General features: G+C 31.0%; 1 protein-coding gene across 1 annotated transcript; it reads left to right on the top strand.

Moving 5' to 3' along the window:
- The first annotated feature begins 5104 nt into the window (after positions 1 to 5104).
- Positions 5105 to 8533, top strand: LOC108471461 (uncharacterized). The gene is made up of 6 exons (XM_017773075.1): positions 5105 to 5542; positions 6165 to 6267; positions 6900 to 7084; positions 7259 to 7532; positions 7584 to 7955; positions 8202 to 8533. Exons 1-6 carry the CDS (start codon positions 5105 to 5107, stop codon positions 8531 to 8533), a joined length of 1704 nt encoding a protein of 567 aa, XP_017628564.1.
- Positions 8534 to 18093: the final 9560 nt, after the last annotated feature.

Raw genomic sequence — 18093 nt, 5'->3', positions numbered from 1 at the left:
GAGTTATTTCAATTCTTAATTTATGTTTTGTATTGGTTTGATTTAACTTTATAGTTGATTGGACATGTATTTGTGATTGTTTTACGATATATTGTATTTATACTTGTAAATTCTCAAAAATAAAAAACATATATTATCTCTTTATTCGCAAATTAATTAGTAAATGAAGAGAAATTATCGAAATACAATGTAAAATCTCAAAAAAGATATTTATTTAATAAACTAAATAATAACTATTTTCATCAATTCCAAATTTTGTTATCATTATCATTATCATTATCATTATCATTATAAAAATAACAATATTGACCTAATAAAAGAGTAGGGAATTTTTAAAAAAAAATCTCATAAACATTAGATTTTAATGGGTCGATATTGTTATTCTTTAATAAAAAAATTTATAATTTATTTATATATTATAAATTTTGTTTATAATTTTTATGATTTTCAATAATTTTAAATTTTAAAAGGGTTTAATTGATTTTTTAAATTTGTTACTAAGGCTTTTTTTGCCTTTAGCTTTATTAATTTAAAAATTTCTAATTTACTTCTAATAGAAAAGTAGGGTTCAAATTGAATAAATGTGTAAAGGTTGAGGGTTAAATTTACTATTATACTTTATATACAAACACCAAAACAAATATTTAAGGAGAAAATTTTAATGGAGGGTTGTTTTGCTTACTTATCTAATGTACGAGATTAATTTATTATTTTTTTAATAAAAGGAGTTAAAATGTGTTATAGTTTTACAAACATTATCACTAATTGTTTATTTATTACCAAATTTTGATTCCTAATACCCCATAGATAGTTCGAACTCTATGAGAGTAATACTCAATTTTCGCTCCGATGGTTTGTAAAGGAACCCTACCTTCTTGGATCCATTCAACACGTGCGATTTCTTTTCCATCGATACGCCCTACAATTTGTATTTGAATTTCTTTTGTATCTGCTTGCTCAGTTAATTCAATAGCCTTTTTCATTGCCTTTCGAAATGAAACTCGATTCTTTAATTGTCCGGCTATAAATTCAACAAAAATATTAAGGTGCCCATAAGAATTTCAAATTCTTGTAATAGTAATGTTGAGTTTTCAGTTCATACAATTAAGTTCTTTTTGCACATTCATCGTCTTCCAATAAAATAACGTCAACAAATCTCATGTTAAAAATATTTGTTCCTTTTACTCTATATAAAAATCTTAACAGGTTGTTAATTGATCTTCAAAGTAATTTTTAAAGTTAATTTATTACTAATAACAGTATTTTGTTAATTTATTACTAATAACAGTATTTTGTTAATTTATTTATTATTTTTAAATTTAATTAAATCTGAAATTTTAAGGGTTTAATATAGGCATTAATCTCAAAATTATAGGGTTGAGTAAAATACAATTCAATTCAAAAAACTCGATAAAAAATTTACAATTTGAATTAATAGTTCGAGTTATTTGAGTTAATCAAGTTATTCAGATCAACTCGAATAAAAAATTAAGTTTTTTTTCGGTTTAACTTGAATATGAATTACACAATTCAAGTTATCGTTAAAAGTCAAAACCAGTAAATTAAAAGGTAAAATTATGTCGTTTTGATAAATGTTTACCTGTAAAGTTAAAAGGCAAAAGCATTATATTGTTTATGCAGTTAAATAATCTTGTATTTCGTCTACTAGTTAAATAATCGGTTCATATAAATGCAACATTGAGTATAAATAATAAGATTCGTTAACTTGACTCTACTTGATTCGAAATTTTTTGACTCGATTCGATTTAATTCGAAAAAATTCAAATTGAGTTCGGTTGCTAAAATAGGATTTGTCAACTCGACTAACTCAAAATTCTTTTACTCGATTCAACTCGATTCGACCGAATACTCACCCCTACAAAATTACTCATACTTTGATCTAATGTGTAATACTATATATAAACTTTGATTTGTATAGTTTTATACATTAAATTTTGATTTCATTTAATTTTCATAATCTATTAACACAATGATCAATATAGTACAATTTCAAGATTATCTATTATATATACAAATAATTATATTTATTTAATATAGAAATGAATTGATAAATAAATTTGATAAGTCCTTGACTATTTCCAAGTTTCTGATTCAGCCCCACTTTATTGACTGTGCTGCAAATTAGTATTTTTCTACTCGTTTTTTTCTTATAGCATCCCAATTACATTTCTGACAGGACTAAAACATAAAATCACTAATTTAGTAGGGATCAATTCAAGAATTAACTTATTTAAACAAAAAAAATATGCAAATTTAACATGTTATCAAATCCCCCTACTTAGCTCATGCTTGGCCCCAAGCATATTGTACTTTCATACATTAGAAATTATTCAATAACTTATTAGAAATCAAGCCCCATTTCTACTTCCATGATCAATGCAAACAATATAGGCAAAAAATAAATAAGTGCTCAAAATATCTAATTTGATCAACAAATGTCCATAAAATTGAAACATGTAAATTAAATCATTTCACTAAATTGAGTTTGAACCAAAATTTGCAAGGTAATATTCTCAATTAATCATGCAGTAATAAATTTTTTTATTTTATTTTGGACGTAGTCAAACCTTTTGCAACGACCCGAAATTTACGGTAATTGGAAAAGTGTATTTCCGGGTTATTGTTCTCATAAAACGGGTTCATAAATATTTATTTGTGAGGTTAATTAGGTTTTGACTGGGTGAATTAGCTTGAATTAATGTTAATTAAGTGTAAGGATTAAATTGAATAAAGTGTGAAAGTTTAATTGTAGAATAAAAAAAGATGAGGGACTAAATTAGCAATTAAGCTATAGGTGCCAAGTGTGTGGTAAAAATAAAATACATGTGTATTAAATAATAGAGATACATTTGTAATAAATACATGTATTTACTTATAATTTAAGAAATAATTATTAAGTTAATATAATATAATATAATATAATATAATAAAACATAAATTAAATAAAGAAATAAAGAAACAAAGTTAGAAAATAAATAGAATAGCCAAACGAAAAACAGGAAAGAAGAAAGAAAAGAAAAAAAGAAAGGGGAAATAGGGATTTCAAGGTTTAAAGCTTGATTGGTAAGTCAATTTAGTCTCTTTGTTTTTGAAATTCTAGAATAAAATACTACTTGATTTATGTTGAAATTTTAAAAGTTAGTTGATTTTTAGATAATGTTCATGTTGAAATAATTGAAGAATTATGGGTTAAATTGATAGAATTTCAAGTTAGAATTGAGAAAAGGATTGAATTGTAAAACAAATAATAAGTTTTATGTAGTAGGGACTAAATTGAAAGAAATTAAAAATTAGGGATTTATGGTGAAATTAGAGAGTTGAAATTGATTTTAAGTGGTAGTTGAATGAAAATAGAGAATAAATTGTAAAGAAAATTAAATTAGTTTTAGTTAGGGATTAAATTAGAATTTATTCAAAAGTTGAATAGAAATTGAAATAATTGATGTGAATTGTGTTGTATTGATAAATTTTAATTGTTTTAAATTTCCATAGCTAACGTTGAACCGGAGACATCGGCTAAAAAGGGGAAAGAGAAAGTCAACGACAAGTGACTCAGAAAAATACGATTTGTATTTCTATATTCCGAATTTAATTATTAATCGTTGAATTTTGATTATATGTGTATGAAAAGATATTAAGGTAAGTATTAGTGTTTTAATATTGAATTGAATGTATGTGAATTTGTAATTAATATGATATTTGAATATTGGATAATTGTGGTGCTGAATGAATAAAATGGAATTGAATTGAGTATTATTTGTTATTATATTGATATGGAATTGAGATTATGATGATTTGTGACTGTTGTGAAATTAATATTGAAATGTATAATTACTATGGATTGAGAAATGAATTGAATACCCTATTAACTATATCGGGCTGAGTTAGATATAGTTGGCATGCCATAGGATTGGAACTGTTCAGGGATACTTCGACCTCGAGTCGATGAGGCACTATATGTGTCGTAATATTGCTTCGGATAATTTCGATGAGACATTATGTGTCGTATTATTGCTCTGAATTAGATCCGATGAAGTACTAGGTACCAATTCACTTTGGCATGGCCGATGAGGCATTGAGTGTCGTACTCGTGTGTTTTGGTTGGATCCGCGTATCCATCCGAGTCTGAGTCATGTTAATAAGGGTGTACAATTGTATTGAACAATTGATTGCTATTGAAATGTATTGAATGATATTGAATATGGATTGGAATGAACAATGAAATGAAATATGCAATTGAAATGCATGAATTAGCATGAAACATCGATTCATGAAAAGGATATTGATATTGAAATTGAATTGAGTATCTTATTATGAAAAGTTATTGAATAGCAATTATGAGATTGATATAAAAAAGATGATAATTGAAAGTGTTATGAATGATATGTATAAGAAATTGATTAATTGTTTGAATGACTATGTTTGTGTTAATATATATATATAAACAATATAATTTTTTTGCTTAATACGTATTCGGATTATAGAAATACCACTGAGTTTATACTCAGCGTAAGGTTAGGTAAATTCATATTGTTGAATCAGCACCTAGAGCCGACCTCGAACTCAAAGTGGTGATGTACATTTCTTTTTGGTAAACAATATGTACCTAAGATGTTATACTTGTCATTTTGGATAATGTTTGTAAATGAAGTATAAGTTAATATTGGTACTTATATAAATATGTTTGGGTTATAGCTATTAAATGGTATATTTTAGTTGAAATTAGTATAATCTTATATTTGGTTCAAATGGTGGTTTTTGAATTAATTTGGATATTATGGTAAAAGTATTTATATAAATAAATAGGTTAGGTCATTAGATTGATTAATTTATGAAATGTATGTAATTTAATTGCGTAATGTCTATATTTGAACTGAAATGACTGGTAATACTTCATAACCCTGTTCCAGCGACGGATAAGGGTTTGGGGCTGTTAAATTTAGTGGTATTAGAGTTATTCAGGTTTAGCCGATTCTCGGACTAAATTGGGCTCGGAATTGAGTCTAGAGGTACATCCATAATTGAGTCGAAATTGAGTCGGGATTGGATGCTGATATTTGTTTGTTTCTGTTTTATAGTAAAAATGTTGGATGAGTACATAGATGATACTGATCAAGAAATGTATAGTGTGGATGATGAATCTCGGGAATTAGATGAAACTGAGTCAATAACACCGAGTGTAAATCCAATAGGAAATCAACCGCCTAATGTCAGAAGAGGTAATGTAGGAGAAAGAGATAATTCTGAATTACTTAGAGTGATAGCTAATGCTCTCCAACGAGTAGTAGAAACTGCCACTGCAACAACATCTGCTCCTACTACTCATCAAGCACCAATTAAAGAACTACATAAGTATAGTGCCATTGAATTTCAGGGTTTGAAAGGGGTTGATCCCTCCACTGCTGAAAATTGGATAGAATCAACAAAAAGGATTTTGAAACAACTTGAATGCACTCCACGGGAAAGGTTAATGTGTGTTGTTTCTTTGTTACAAAAGGAAGCTTATGTATGGTGGGAATCGGTAACCCGGCATGTGCTAGAAGAATAAGTAAACTGGGATTTCTTTCAAAAAGAATTTCAGAAGAAATATGTGGGTGAGCTATACATTGAAGACAGAAAACAGGAGTTCCTGATGCTTAAACAAGGTGAAATGTCAGAAGTGGAATTTGAATGAAAATTTTCAAGACTCAGCAGATATGTTGTAGAATATGTGCCAACTGAAGCCGATAGTTAAGAGATTTTTAAGAGGTTTACGTGATGAACTACGAGTGCAATTGGTGTTTCTTAAAATTACAGAATTTGCAGATCTAGTCGAGAGAGCCAAAAATGGTTGAACAAGTATTGGGTTTAAATAAAAAGCCTGAAATTACTCGCTTACTTGGGAAAAGTACTGGAACTACTAGTTCAACTTTGCAACCTAAAAGATCTAAAGAAGTATGTGGCAGCTGGAAACCGAGTTTTAGGACAGAAAAAAGTGATAAAAATCGTGGAAGGCAGATGATAGTTTCTACTGGTAGTATTTGAAGCCCATATCGGAATACACAACTTCCAAAATGTGAACACTGTGGAAATAGACATCGGGGTGAGTGCTGGAAATTGATTGGGGTTGTTTCCGTTGTGGGCTTACTGAGCATTTTGTAAAGGACTGTTCGAAGAATAAAAATGTTGTACCAGTTACATCACAGAGATCCGAATCTGCTTCCAAAGGTCGAGAATCAAGCCAAGGTGGATCAGTTATTAGAGGAGGTACTAGAAGGGGAAGTGATATTACTACTCAACAATCAGAAGCTAGAATACCAACATGAGCATATGTGGTACGGACTCGTGAAAAAGGGAATGCAAATGATATGGTAACAGGTATATTTTTATTGTATTCAAAACCTATTTATGTTTTAACAGGTCCGGGATCATCACACTCATATGTTAATACAAAACTGGTTGAATCGGGAAATTTAAAAACTGAAATGTCTAAAGTATCTATAGCAGTGTCTAGTCTATTGGGGCAAATTGTGTTAGTGAATCAAGTGTGTAAGAGATGCCTATTAATGATACATGATAAAAGTTTCTCTGTTGATTTGTTAATAATGCCATTTGGTGACTTTGATATAATCTTAGGAATGGATTGACTATTTGAGCATAGAGTGATTTTAGACTATTGTAAAAAGAAATTCACTGCTTAGAGTGAAAGTGGTGACAAGATTGAGGTGAAGGGTATTTGGACTAGTGGATTAGCTTGTATTATTTCAACAATTCAGGCTAATAAACTTCTTCATCAGGGTTGTGTAGCTTTTCTGGCTTATGTTATCAATTCAGATTCTATTATAAGTCAATTTGTAAAATCAGAACTGTTTGTGAATTTCTTGATGTTTTTCTTGAAGAATTACTGGAATTACCACCAGATCAGGAGGTTGAATTTGGAATTGAAGTGTACCCTATTACAGCTCCGATATCAATACCTCCATACTGCATGTCACCTAATGAGTTAAAAGAATTGAAAGTGCAGTTGCAAGACTTATTGGATCTAGGATTTATTCGTCCGAGTACTTCACCTTGGGGAGCTCCAGTACTATTTGTCAAGAAGAAAAACGGTTCAATGCAATTATGTATTGATTATTGACGACTAAAGAAGTTGCCAATCAAGAATAAATATCCGTTACCTCGTATTGATGATTTATTTGACCAGTTGAAATGAGCTTTTGTGCTTTCAAAGATTTATTTGAGATCGGGATATTGCCAGTTAAAGGTGAAAAAAAGTGATGTACCAAAGACAGCATTTCGTACAAGGTATGACCATTATGAATTCTTAGTTATGCCTTTCGAATTAACAAATGCTCCGACTACTTTTATGGATCTCATGAACCGTATTTTTCAACCGTACCTAGATCAGTTTGTAGTGGTTTTCATTGATGATATTCTAGTTTATTCGAAGTCTGAATCTGAACATGAGCAGCATCTCAGAATTGTTTTGCAAATATTACGAGAGAAACAGTTATACGAGAAGCTTAGCAAATGTGAATTTTGGTTATCAGATGTGGTATTTCTGGGACATGTTGTTTCGGTAGATGGAATTAGAGTTGATCCGAAGAAGATTGAAACCATTGTTCAGTGGAAAGCACTGAGAAATGTGTCTGATGTACATAGTTTTCTGGGTTTGGCTGGTTACTACCTAAGATTTGTGAATGGTTTTTCTAAGATAGCTCTACCAATGACAAAGTTGTTGCAAAAGAATGTTCCGTTCGTTTGGGATGATCAGTGTCAAGAAAGTTTTGAGAAATTGAAGCAAATGTTGACTAAGGCACTAGTTTTAACATTACCAGAGTCAGGAAAAGATTTTATCATTTATAGTGACGCTTCATTGAACGGTTTTAGATGTGTCTTGATGCAAAATGTAAAAGTGATAGCTTATGCTTCTCGCCAATTGAAACCGCATGAACGTAATTATCCGACATGATCAGGAGCTTGCTGCTGTGATTTTTGCATTGAAAATATAGAGACATTATCTGTATGGTGAAAATGTTACATTTATACAGATCATAAAAGTCTCAAATATCTTTTGTCACAGAATAAATTAAATTTGAGACAACGTCGGTGGATAGAACTCCTAAAAGATTATGACTGTGTCATTGACTATCACCCGGGTAAGGCTAATGTGGTAGCTGATGCATTAAGCTAAAAAGCAGCAATTGAAGTACGAGCAATGTTTGCACAACTCAGTATCAGTGATGATGGAAGTCTATTGGCTGAATTGAGAGTTAAACCAGCGATGTTTGATCAGATCTCGTCAGCACAACTAGAAGATAGCAAGTTGATGAAGATAAGAGAAATGGTTCAGAATAGCATGGCAGTGAATTTCAGTATTGATGATCATAATTGCTTGAGATTTTGTAATCGGATTTGTATTCCAGCTGTTTCAGAATTGAAAGAGTTGATACTTCGAGAAGCACATGATAGTCCTTTTGCAATGCATCCGGGAGGAACGAAAATGTACTGTAATCTACGGGAATCTTACTAGTGGTCAAGTATGAAAAGGGATATAGTTGAATATGTAGCTAAATGTTTGACTTGCCAGCGAATAAAAGTAGAGCATCAGGTTCCTACTGGACTACTTCAGCTTATTAACATTACTGAGTGGAAATGGGATTGTATTACGATGGATTTTGTAACGGGATTGCCATTTTCAGCAGGTAAGAAAAATACTATTTGGGTGATTGTTGATCGGCTTGCAAAGTCAGCTCATTTTATAGCAGTCAGGACTGATTGCCCACTTCAGAAACTTGCTGAAGTTTATATTCGAGAAATTGTGAGATTGCATGGTATTCCTGTATCGATAATCCCTGATCGGGATCCACTGTTCACATTGAGATTTTGGAGGCAGTTGCATGAATCTCTTGGAACTCGACTTAGCTTTATTACAGCTTTTCATCCACAGACTGACGGGCAATCTAAATTGGTTATTCAGATTTTAGAAGATATGCTTCGAGTTTGTGTCATTGACTTTGAATCATGTTGGGAGCATTACTTACCATTAGTTGAATTTGTGTATAATATTAGTTTCTAATCAAGTATTCAGATGGCTCCGTATGAAGCCTTATATGGTCGGAGATGTCGATCACCTGCATGTTGGATGGAATGGAGTGAAAGAAAAATGATTGGGCCGGAGTTGATTCAAGAAACTGAAGACACTGTCAAGAAGCTTCGAGATATTGAGTACTCAGTTAGAGATAAAGTATTTCTTAAAGTTTCGCCTTGAAAGAAAATATTAAGATTTGGTCGAAAGGGAAAATTGAGTCCTCGTTTTATTGGGCCGTATGAGGTTATAGAAAGAGTTGGGTCAGTTGCCTATCGTTTGGCTTTGCCTCCAGAATTGCAAAAGATTCATGGTGTTTTTCATGCTTCTATGCTTAGAAGATATAGATCGGATCCTTCTCATGTTATTTCGACAGAGGATATAGAAATTCAACTTGATTTATCGTATGAAGAAGAACCAGTTAAGATATTAGCTCGAGAAGTAAAAGAGTTACGTAATAAATGGGTTCCATTAGTGAAAGTGTTATGGCGAAGTTATAGTGTTGAAGAAGCGACTTGGGAACCGGAAGAAACTATAAGATCTCAGTACCCCCACCTCTTTTCAAGTAAATTTCGAGGATGAAATTTATTAAGGGGGAGAAATGTAACGACCTAAAATTTACGGTTATTGGAAAAGTGCATTTTCGGGTCATTATTCTCGTAATAAATATTTACAAAGTTAATTAGGTTTTGGCTAGGCAAATTAGCTTAAATTAAGGTTAATTTAGTGTAATGATTAAATTAACTAAAGTGTGAAAGTTTAATTGTAGAATAAAAAAAGATGAGGGATTAAATTAGCAATTAAGCCACAGGTGCCAAGTGTGTGGTAAAAATAAAATACATGTATTTACTTATAATTTAAGAAATAATTATTAAGTTAATATAATATAATATAATATAATAAAACACAAATTAAATAAAGAAATAAAGAAACAAAGTTAGAAAAGAAATAGAATAGCCAAACGAAAAATAGGGGAGAAGATAGAAAAGAAAGAAAAAAAAGGGGAAATAGGGATTTCAAGGTTCAAAGCTTGATTGGTAAGTCAATTTAGTCCATTTTCTTGTAATTTTGATGTTTTTGGAATCCTAGAACAAAATACTACTTGATTTATGTTGAAATTTTGAAAGTTAGTTGATTTTTAGATAATGTTCATGTTGAAATAATTGAAGAATTAGGGGTTAAATTGATAGAATTTCAAGTTAGAATTGAGAAAATGATCGAATTGTAAAACAAATCATAAGTTTTATGTAGTAGGGACTAAATTGAAAGAAATTCAAAATTAGGGATTTATGGTGAAATTAGAGAGTTGAAATTGATTTTAAGTGGTAGTTGAATGAAAAATAGAGAATAAATTGTAAAGAAAATTAAATTAGTTTTAGTTAGGGATTAAATTAGAATATATTCAAAAGTTGAATAGAAATTGAAATAATTGATGTGAATTGTGTTGTATTGATAAATTTTAATTGTTTTAAATTTCCATAGCTAACGTTGAACTGGAGACATCGACTAAACAGGGGAAAGAGAAAGTCAACGACGAGTGACTTTAAAAAATACGGTTTGTATTTCTATAATCCGAATTTAATTATTAATTGTTGAATTTTGATTATATGTGTATAAAAGATATTAAGGTAAGTATTAGTGTTTTGATATTGAATTGAATGTATGTGAATTTGTGATTAATATGATATTTGAATATTGGATAATTGTGGTGTTGAATGAATAAAATGGAATTGAATTGAGTATTATTTGTTATTATATTGATATTGAATTGAGATTATGATGATTTGTGACTATTGTGAAATTAATATTGAAATGTATAATTACTGTGGATTGAGAAATGAATTGAATACCCTATTAACTGTATCGGGCTGAGTCGGATATAGTTGGCATGCCATAGGATTGGAAGTGTTCAGGGATACTTCGACCTCGAGTCGATAAGGCACTATATGTGTCGTAATATTGCTTCGGATAATTTCGATGAGCACTATGTGTCATATTATTGCTCCGGATTAAATCCGATGAGGTACTAGGTACCGATTCACTTCGGCATGGCCGATGAGGCATTGAGTGTCGTACTGGTGTGTTTTGGTTGGATCCGCGTATCCATCCGAGTCTGAGTCATGTTAATAGGGGTGTACAACTGTATTGAACAATTGATTGTTATTGAAATGTATTGAATGATATTGAATATGGATTGGAATGAACAATGAAATGAAATATGCAATTGAAATGCATGAAATAGCATGAAACATCGATTCATGAAAAGGATATTAATATTGAAATTGAATTGAGTATCTTATTATGAAAAGTTATTGAATAGCAATTATGAGATTGATATAAAAGAGATGATAATTGAAAGTGTTATGAATGATATGTATAAGAAATTGATTAATTGTTTGAATGATTATGTTTGTGTTAATATATATATATATAAACAATATAAATTTTTGCTTAATACATATTCGGATTATAGAAATACCACTGAGTTTATACTCAGCGTAAGGTTAGTAAATTCAGATCGTTGAATCAACATCCAGAGCCGATCCCGAACTCAAAGTGGTGATGTACATTTCTTTTTGGTAAACAACATGTACCTAGGATGTTATACTTGTCATTTTGGATAATGTCTGAAAATAAAGTATAAGTTAATATTGGTACTTATATAAATATATTTGGGTTATAAGTATTAAATGGTATATTTTGGTTGAAATTAGTATAATCGTATATTTGGTTCAAATGGTGGTTTTGAATTAATTTGGATATTATGGTAAAAGTATTTATATAAATAAATAGGTTAGGTCATTAGATTGATTAATTTACTGAAATGTATGTTATTTAATTGCGTAATGTTTATATTTGAATTGAAATGACTGGTAATACTCCATAACCCTGTTTCGGAGATAGATAAGGGTTTAGGGCTGTTACACCTTTTTTCGCGAACTAGGATGACAACCAAAGCACCATATTCCGGTTACTTTGTTCAAACGGTCTTTTTTTTACATTTTATTTATTTATTTATTTACAAGTAAATATAATATTTTTTTTCAAACAATCAACTTTCATGGAAAATCTAATTACATATATCAACTTTAAATTACACATGTAGATTAATTTAGATATTTGAACACTTTAATTCAAAAATTACCCAATTGTCCAATTTAACTAAGTAATGAGATTAGAGACTCAATGTCAAACAAAGTATCGAATAAGTCCAGCATAAGATTGAACAAATGCAAAAAAGAAACATGCAGCAAAAGCCAATCAACCATGCATACTTACCATTTCAATCCCTCCCACTTAATCTATTCTTTTCCTCAAGCATGTTTTATATGCAATAAAGTATGGTAACTCAAACAACAAGCAAAGAAAAAGGTTAAGAATACTCCCCATGTGTTTCTAACAATGTTGTCGGCATTGGGGTTTTTTTTGGGTTAGGGATGTTAGGTTTCATTTGTAGGGAAATAAATGTCAGCACTTAACACCGTGCCCACACCACCATCGATATCCGATTTTCAGAAAATCTACAACCTTCATTACATCCTTGAAAATAACAAATTAACCTGATTAAATAATAATCTGGTTATTATTCATTTTATTTTTAATCCAAATTAAATTGAAATTTAAAAATTAAATAAATTAAAAATAAATTTGGGTTGCTTGTCAAAAAGCACTTTTGTTTAACGTTGTTAGCTCGACGACCTTAAATGTTATCCGTTTGGCTCATTGAGAATTAATTTTTACATCTCGTGCACTTGGATGTTCTTTTAGAAAGGTTTCGACCTTTGCCCATTGTCCTTGAAGCCCTTCCCGGATTCCCCTATCATTAGTGGATTGAGGCGTCTTTGAGCTTCTCCATTCAAGTTTGCATTTTCTTCTGTCGAAATCTTTATACATTTTGGAAACGATTTGAGCTCTAATTTCAAGGCTTTCATGTGAATGACAGCTTCATGAATTGGTTTGTTTATCATCGATAGTTTCTTTTGCTTAACATCAAGATCTACATTCCTACAATGCACGAATTGTAATTTATCACTGGAATGTCCTATATCTTCATAAACATTAAACCTAACCACATCATCGTCAAATTCCATGGTGAGTGTTCCACTCCAAACATCAATTTTCGTTTGCATGATACTCAATAATGGTCTCCCAAGAAGTATGTCAGACGAATTGGCCGAGTTGTAATCTTTCATGTTGATAATGTAGAAGTCTGCAGGAAATATCAGTTCGTTTACCTTAACAAGAACATCCTCCAGCAATCCTTTCGGATGCACTACAAATCTATCTGCAAGCTAAATAATTACACTTGTTTCTTTCAAAGGACTCACATTAAGTAGTTTATAAATTGACAAAGGCATAACATTAATTGATGCGCCTAAGTCACACATGGCTTTTTTAATACCAATACTACCTATTTTGCAATATATGGAAAACATACATTGATTATTACATTTAAGTGGTATTTTCCTTTGTAAAACGGGAAAGATATTTTCTCCGACACTCAACTTTCATTGTTCAAGAGCTTCCTTTTACTCGTGGAATTTGCTTAATTACATCAAGAAGATGTATGTTGATTTCTACCTTTCAAAAGGTATCGAGGATATCTTTCTCTTCTCTCTCCTTCTTACATTGGACAAGTCTTCTAGGAAACGGAGGTGGTACTGCAAATGATTTTTGTAGTACTGACTCCATTGGAGCCTTTGTGTCAAGTTTCTTCTCTTTTTGATTAGCATCGTGGGCACGACTCGGGCCAGGTATAGGTTTCAAAACCTTCCCACTCTTTAGCGTCATAGCACTTACATTGTGTCGAGGATTAAGCTCAATTTAGTATGGCAGCTTACATTTAGACTCCAAACGACTAACAGTAAGTGCAAGCATGCTCACTTGCTTATCTAACTCCTGCAAATACATGTCAATTTTTAGCTGAAACTTCTCAGTACTATTGGCTAGCCTTTCCACTATGGCTTCCAAAGATAACTTTGGGGGTGATAATTGTTGATTTGGAAGAAACTTTTGTTGGTAAGGTTGATTGAACTGAGGATTCGACCCATAACTTAGATTTGGGTGATCTTTCCAACCCACATTATATGAGTTTGAGTAGGGGTCATATCGTCTTTAGGGAGGTCCTAGAAAGTTCCCAACATCATTTGCTTATTCTATCGAATCCTCATGTAAAATTGGACATAAGTCTATCGGGTGGTTTAGCTTAGCGCAAATTCCATACAACCGTGCTGGGCTCGTTTTATCTGTAAGTAATTTTTGAAAAACGTTAGTCAGCTTATCAATTTTGTCTTTTTAAAATTAACCTGTAAACCCGTCTCGTGGGTTCTGTGGCCGGTCAGAATTGTTGAGAGTTAGTAGCTATTGTTGAAATCAACTCTTGTGCTCTTTGAGAAGTCATATTAACAAGTACCCCTCCACTTGCAGCATCTATCATTTTCATTTCCATCGAGAGCAACCCCTCATAGAAATACCGCAAGAGTGATTGTTCAGTCAGTCCATGGTGTGAGCAACTTGCACACTACTTTTTATACTGCTCTTAATAATTGTAGAGCGACTCAGTCTCATTCTAACAGATTTCTACAATGTCCCTCCTTAGTTCGACTGCTCGAGCTGCAGGAAAGAACCTATTAAGAAATAAACGAGACATGTCAAACCATGTATTAACAGATCCTAGAGGTAAATAAAATAGTCATTTTCTAGCAGAATCGGCTAATGAGAAAGGAAAAACACAAAGTTTAATTTGGTCTTCGGTTACTCCTTGAGGCTTCATGCTTGTGCACACCATATGAAATTTTTTGAAATGGATGTATGAATTTTCGTTCTGTAATCCACGAAAGGTGGGTAGTAAATGAATCAAACCCGACTTCAACTCGAACGACGTTCTTCCCACCGGATAGGTTATACATAAAGGTTGTTGTTCATCATGTGCTATTGCGAGTTAGCGTATAGTTTGCTCGACCATCTTGTCTAGTTCGTCGAACGAGAAAATGTCCTTGGTGTAAGATATGGTTTCGAATCCGGGATTTAGCTGTTTACCATGTCGAATGGCTTCTTTTCACAATTGTCAGGCCAATTTCTCAATTTTTGGTTCAAACTCTAAAGTTCCTGATTCTAATTTGATCATAAGGAAAACAAACAAAAATTAGAAAAATATCTTCAATCCCTAACAACAACGGCAAAATTTGATGGGTGTCGAAATTGTCAAAAATAATTCCTATAATGAAATAACTCTAAACAATAGTAAAGAGTAATAAGGTCAAGTCCACAGGGATTGGATATTATGATTAACTTCTGTGTTTTTCTTGTGAATAAAATTTCGATCGAGCCAAAAATCGTGGCAATAGTCGTGCCTATGACTCGAAAAGGACCTACTGAAAAATAAATTAAATAAATTAGGGGAGTTGAGAATGTCTAGAAATTAAATAATTAAGAGAGTAGAAATAAACAATTAAAGAGATCAAAAGTAAAATTAAATTAGAAAATGAATTTGAGTTTTGATAACAGAAAAAGTAAGCCTTAACTCTAGACTCGGTGAATTTCGATCTCTGAATCGATCCTCAAAAATTAGTCTTCTCCCCCAAACAATAAGCTGGTTATAGAGGCTAAGAACGTCCTAACCGTCAATTCTTCCTCTTATAGTTGGTCCTGATATGACCTGCAAACCAACCCTTATCTATTCAAGATTCTGGTAGTCTTGCGCTTTGAAGAACTCAACTTGGATTAACGGCCTCAACCGCTCGGGATGTTTAAACCTGATCACTATCACCTTTGATTTGTTCTCAGAGATCCAAATACAACACGATCGACTCATTTCCCCAACTGTCCGCAAACACGACTCCAACCTAACGCGCTTTTTGATTTGAAATCGAGTTAACTTTAAGGGATAAATTTGCCAATCCCAATATTTAAGAAAAATAATGAATACTGATTGGAATTTTTAGTACGAATTCGTATCTCACAATTCTTGATCGGAAAGAATACCGGCCTAAAGCTAAGTTAGAATTTAATGAAGCATGAAATTAATCATGTTTTGGTTGGTTATGGAGTGGATTTGAATGAAAAATGGTGAAAGTTAGAAATGAAAGAGATTTGAAAAACAATTAAACTAATTTGCAAAGAAACAAGCAAATGGAAATGAAATGGCAGTATCTAAACGCATAAATTGAAAGGAAAAAAAATGGTTTAATTTAATTTAATTGTTCAAACAAATTCAAGTGTGTTTTCAAGCTACCACAAATGTCTTATTTATGTATAAATGGTTTACTAAATTTGTAACATCCTCAAAACCCTCTTGGCCGTAAACAATATGAGATAAAATTTTAGTGAAATAAGGTATAAGATCAAAGAAAATGAAAGTTGCAAGATATCAAAAGAGAGTTGAATCAAGAAGCATGACATAATGTATAATTGATTTCTCGATAAAATGAGAAAATTATATAAAGATAATAAAAGAGAATATTGAATAGTATAAAATAATAATAATAATTAAGAAGTAGGTTTTAGTATATTGATTTAAAGTAAAGACTAAATCGTAAATATGTGAAAAGTTTTTGACTCAAGTGTAAATATTCAAAATTTAGGGGATCAAAGTGTAAAAATAAAAAAAATTGAAGGACCAAAAATGAAAATAATCTGATTTACTATGATATGGAATTAGCATGCAGGGACCAAATTAAATAGGTGAAGAATTATGAAGGACTAAATCGTAATTTTACCAAATTAAGTGATGATTCAATGATGGAATTTTAAAAGATCATAAAGGGCAAAATGGTCAATTAGAAAGAGAGAGAACTCTAGAGGGCAATGATGATGTTGGAGATATTTTGATGATATTTTATAATTATTTAATTAGATAAATATTACTTTATTAATATTTTAATGAGATATTTTACTAATATTTTATTATAAATAGCTAGTATAAAAGGAGAGGAAGATGAAAAAAAAAAGGGAGAGAGAATCCTCCCATCTTTCCAACGTGAGTGAGGGGAAGAGAGGAAGAAAATTTTGTTGTTTTTACAATTTGGTCCTTCCACTAAAAATCCAACATTTTCACCAATAATTTCAAGAAACTTTCATAATCACCAAGAGTGAAAAGTGATAAGGAGACTATGGAGAACAAGAAAATCACCTTGGATTCAAGAAAATAGAAGTTGGAGGAGAGAGAAAATCAAGTTAAAGATTGAAATCAATAGGACAAGGTAAGAACATCAAGATTTCAATAAACTTTTAAGTTTGATATTATTGAAAAAGCATGAAAATGATGTTAAAGTAGAGTTTTCTTATATAAGGTTTTATGTTCTTGATATGTTAGTGAAGGGAAATAAGAGGAAGTGATGGAAAATATTGTAGAGAAAGGAAAGGATGGTGTTATAAACTTGATTATCAACATTTTGCACTAAAACAATTTTGGACAGTAGTAGTAGTTTGACTTTGAAAATTTACCAAAAATTGTATAAATTGAATTAGAGGTTAATTAAATTATGAAATTAAATCCTATTGGATCTATTTTTACATAGAAGAAACGGTGTAAGCAAAAGAATTTCATATTATGATATATATGAATTTTTGTGAGACAATGTCAGATTGATTTCAGGATCCCCTATTCTGACTTTGGAAAATCATCAAAAATTGTAAAAAAAATAATTAGGGGTGTAAATTTATATATTAATGGGTCTATTTTCGAGAGAAACAAACAGAAACATCACCTAAACCCCATACTAAGAGATAATTAATTTTTAGTAAAGAAAGGTTGAAGCTAGCAAACAGCAGAACAGGGAAAAATTTGAAGATTTTAATATACTTATTGGTTAAATTATAAATTCTGAATTTTTTATGGTAAAAATATATTTGAGTCTAGTTTGAAAACATCAAGCGGATCTTAATTTAGAATTCTATAACTCAAGATATAAATAATTTAGTGACTATGACTTAAGTGCACAACTTTGATATGAACACATAAGTAAATAGTAGAATTATAGATAATGTTACATATAAGCATGTTA

The sequence above is a fragment of the Gossypium arboreum genome, chromosome 11 (assembly GCF_025698485.1).
Source record: "Gossypium arboreum isolate Shixiya-1 chromosome 11, ASM2569848v2, whole genome shotgun sequence".
Lineage (NCBI taxonomy): Eukaryota > Viridiplantae > Streptophyta > Magnoliopsida > Malvales > Malvaceae > Gossypium > Gossypium arboreum.
Note: the sequence above shows the minus strand (reverse complement) of the source record. Positions and strands in the feature narration are given on the sequence as shown.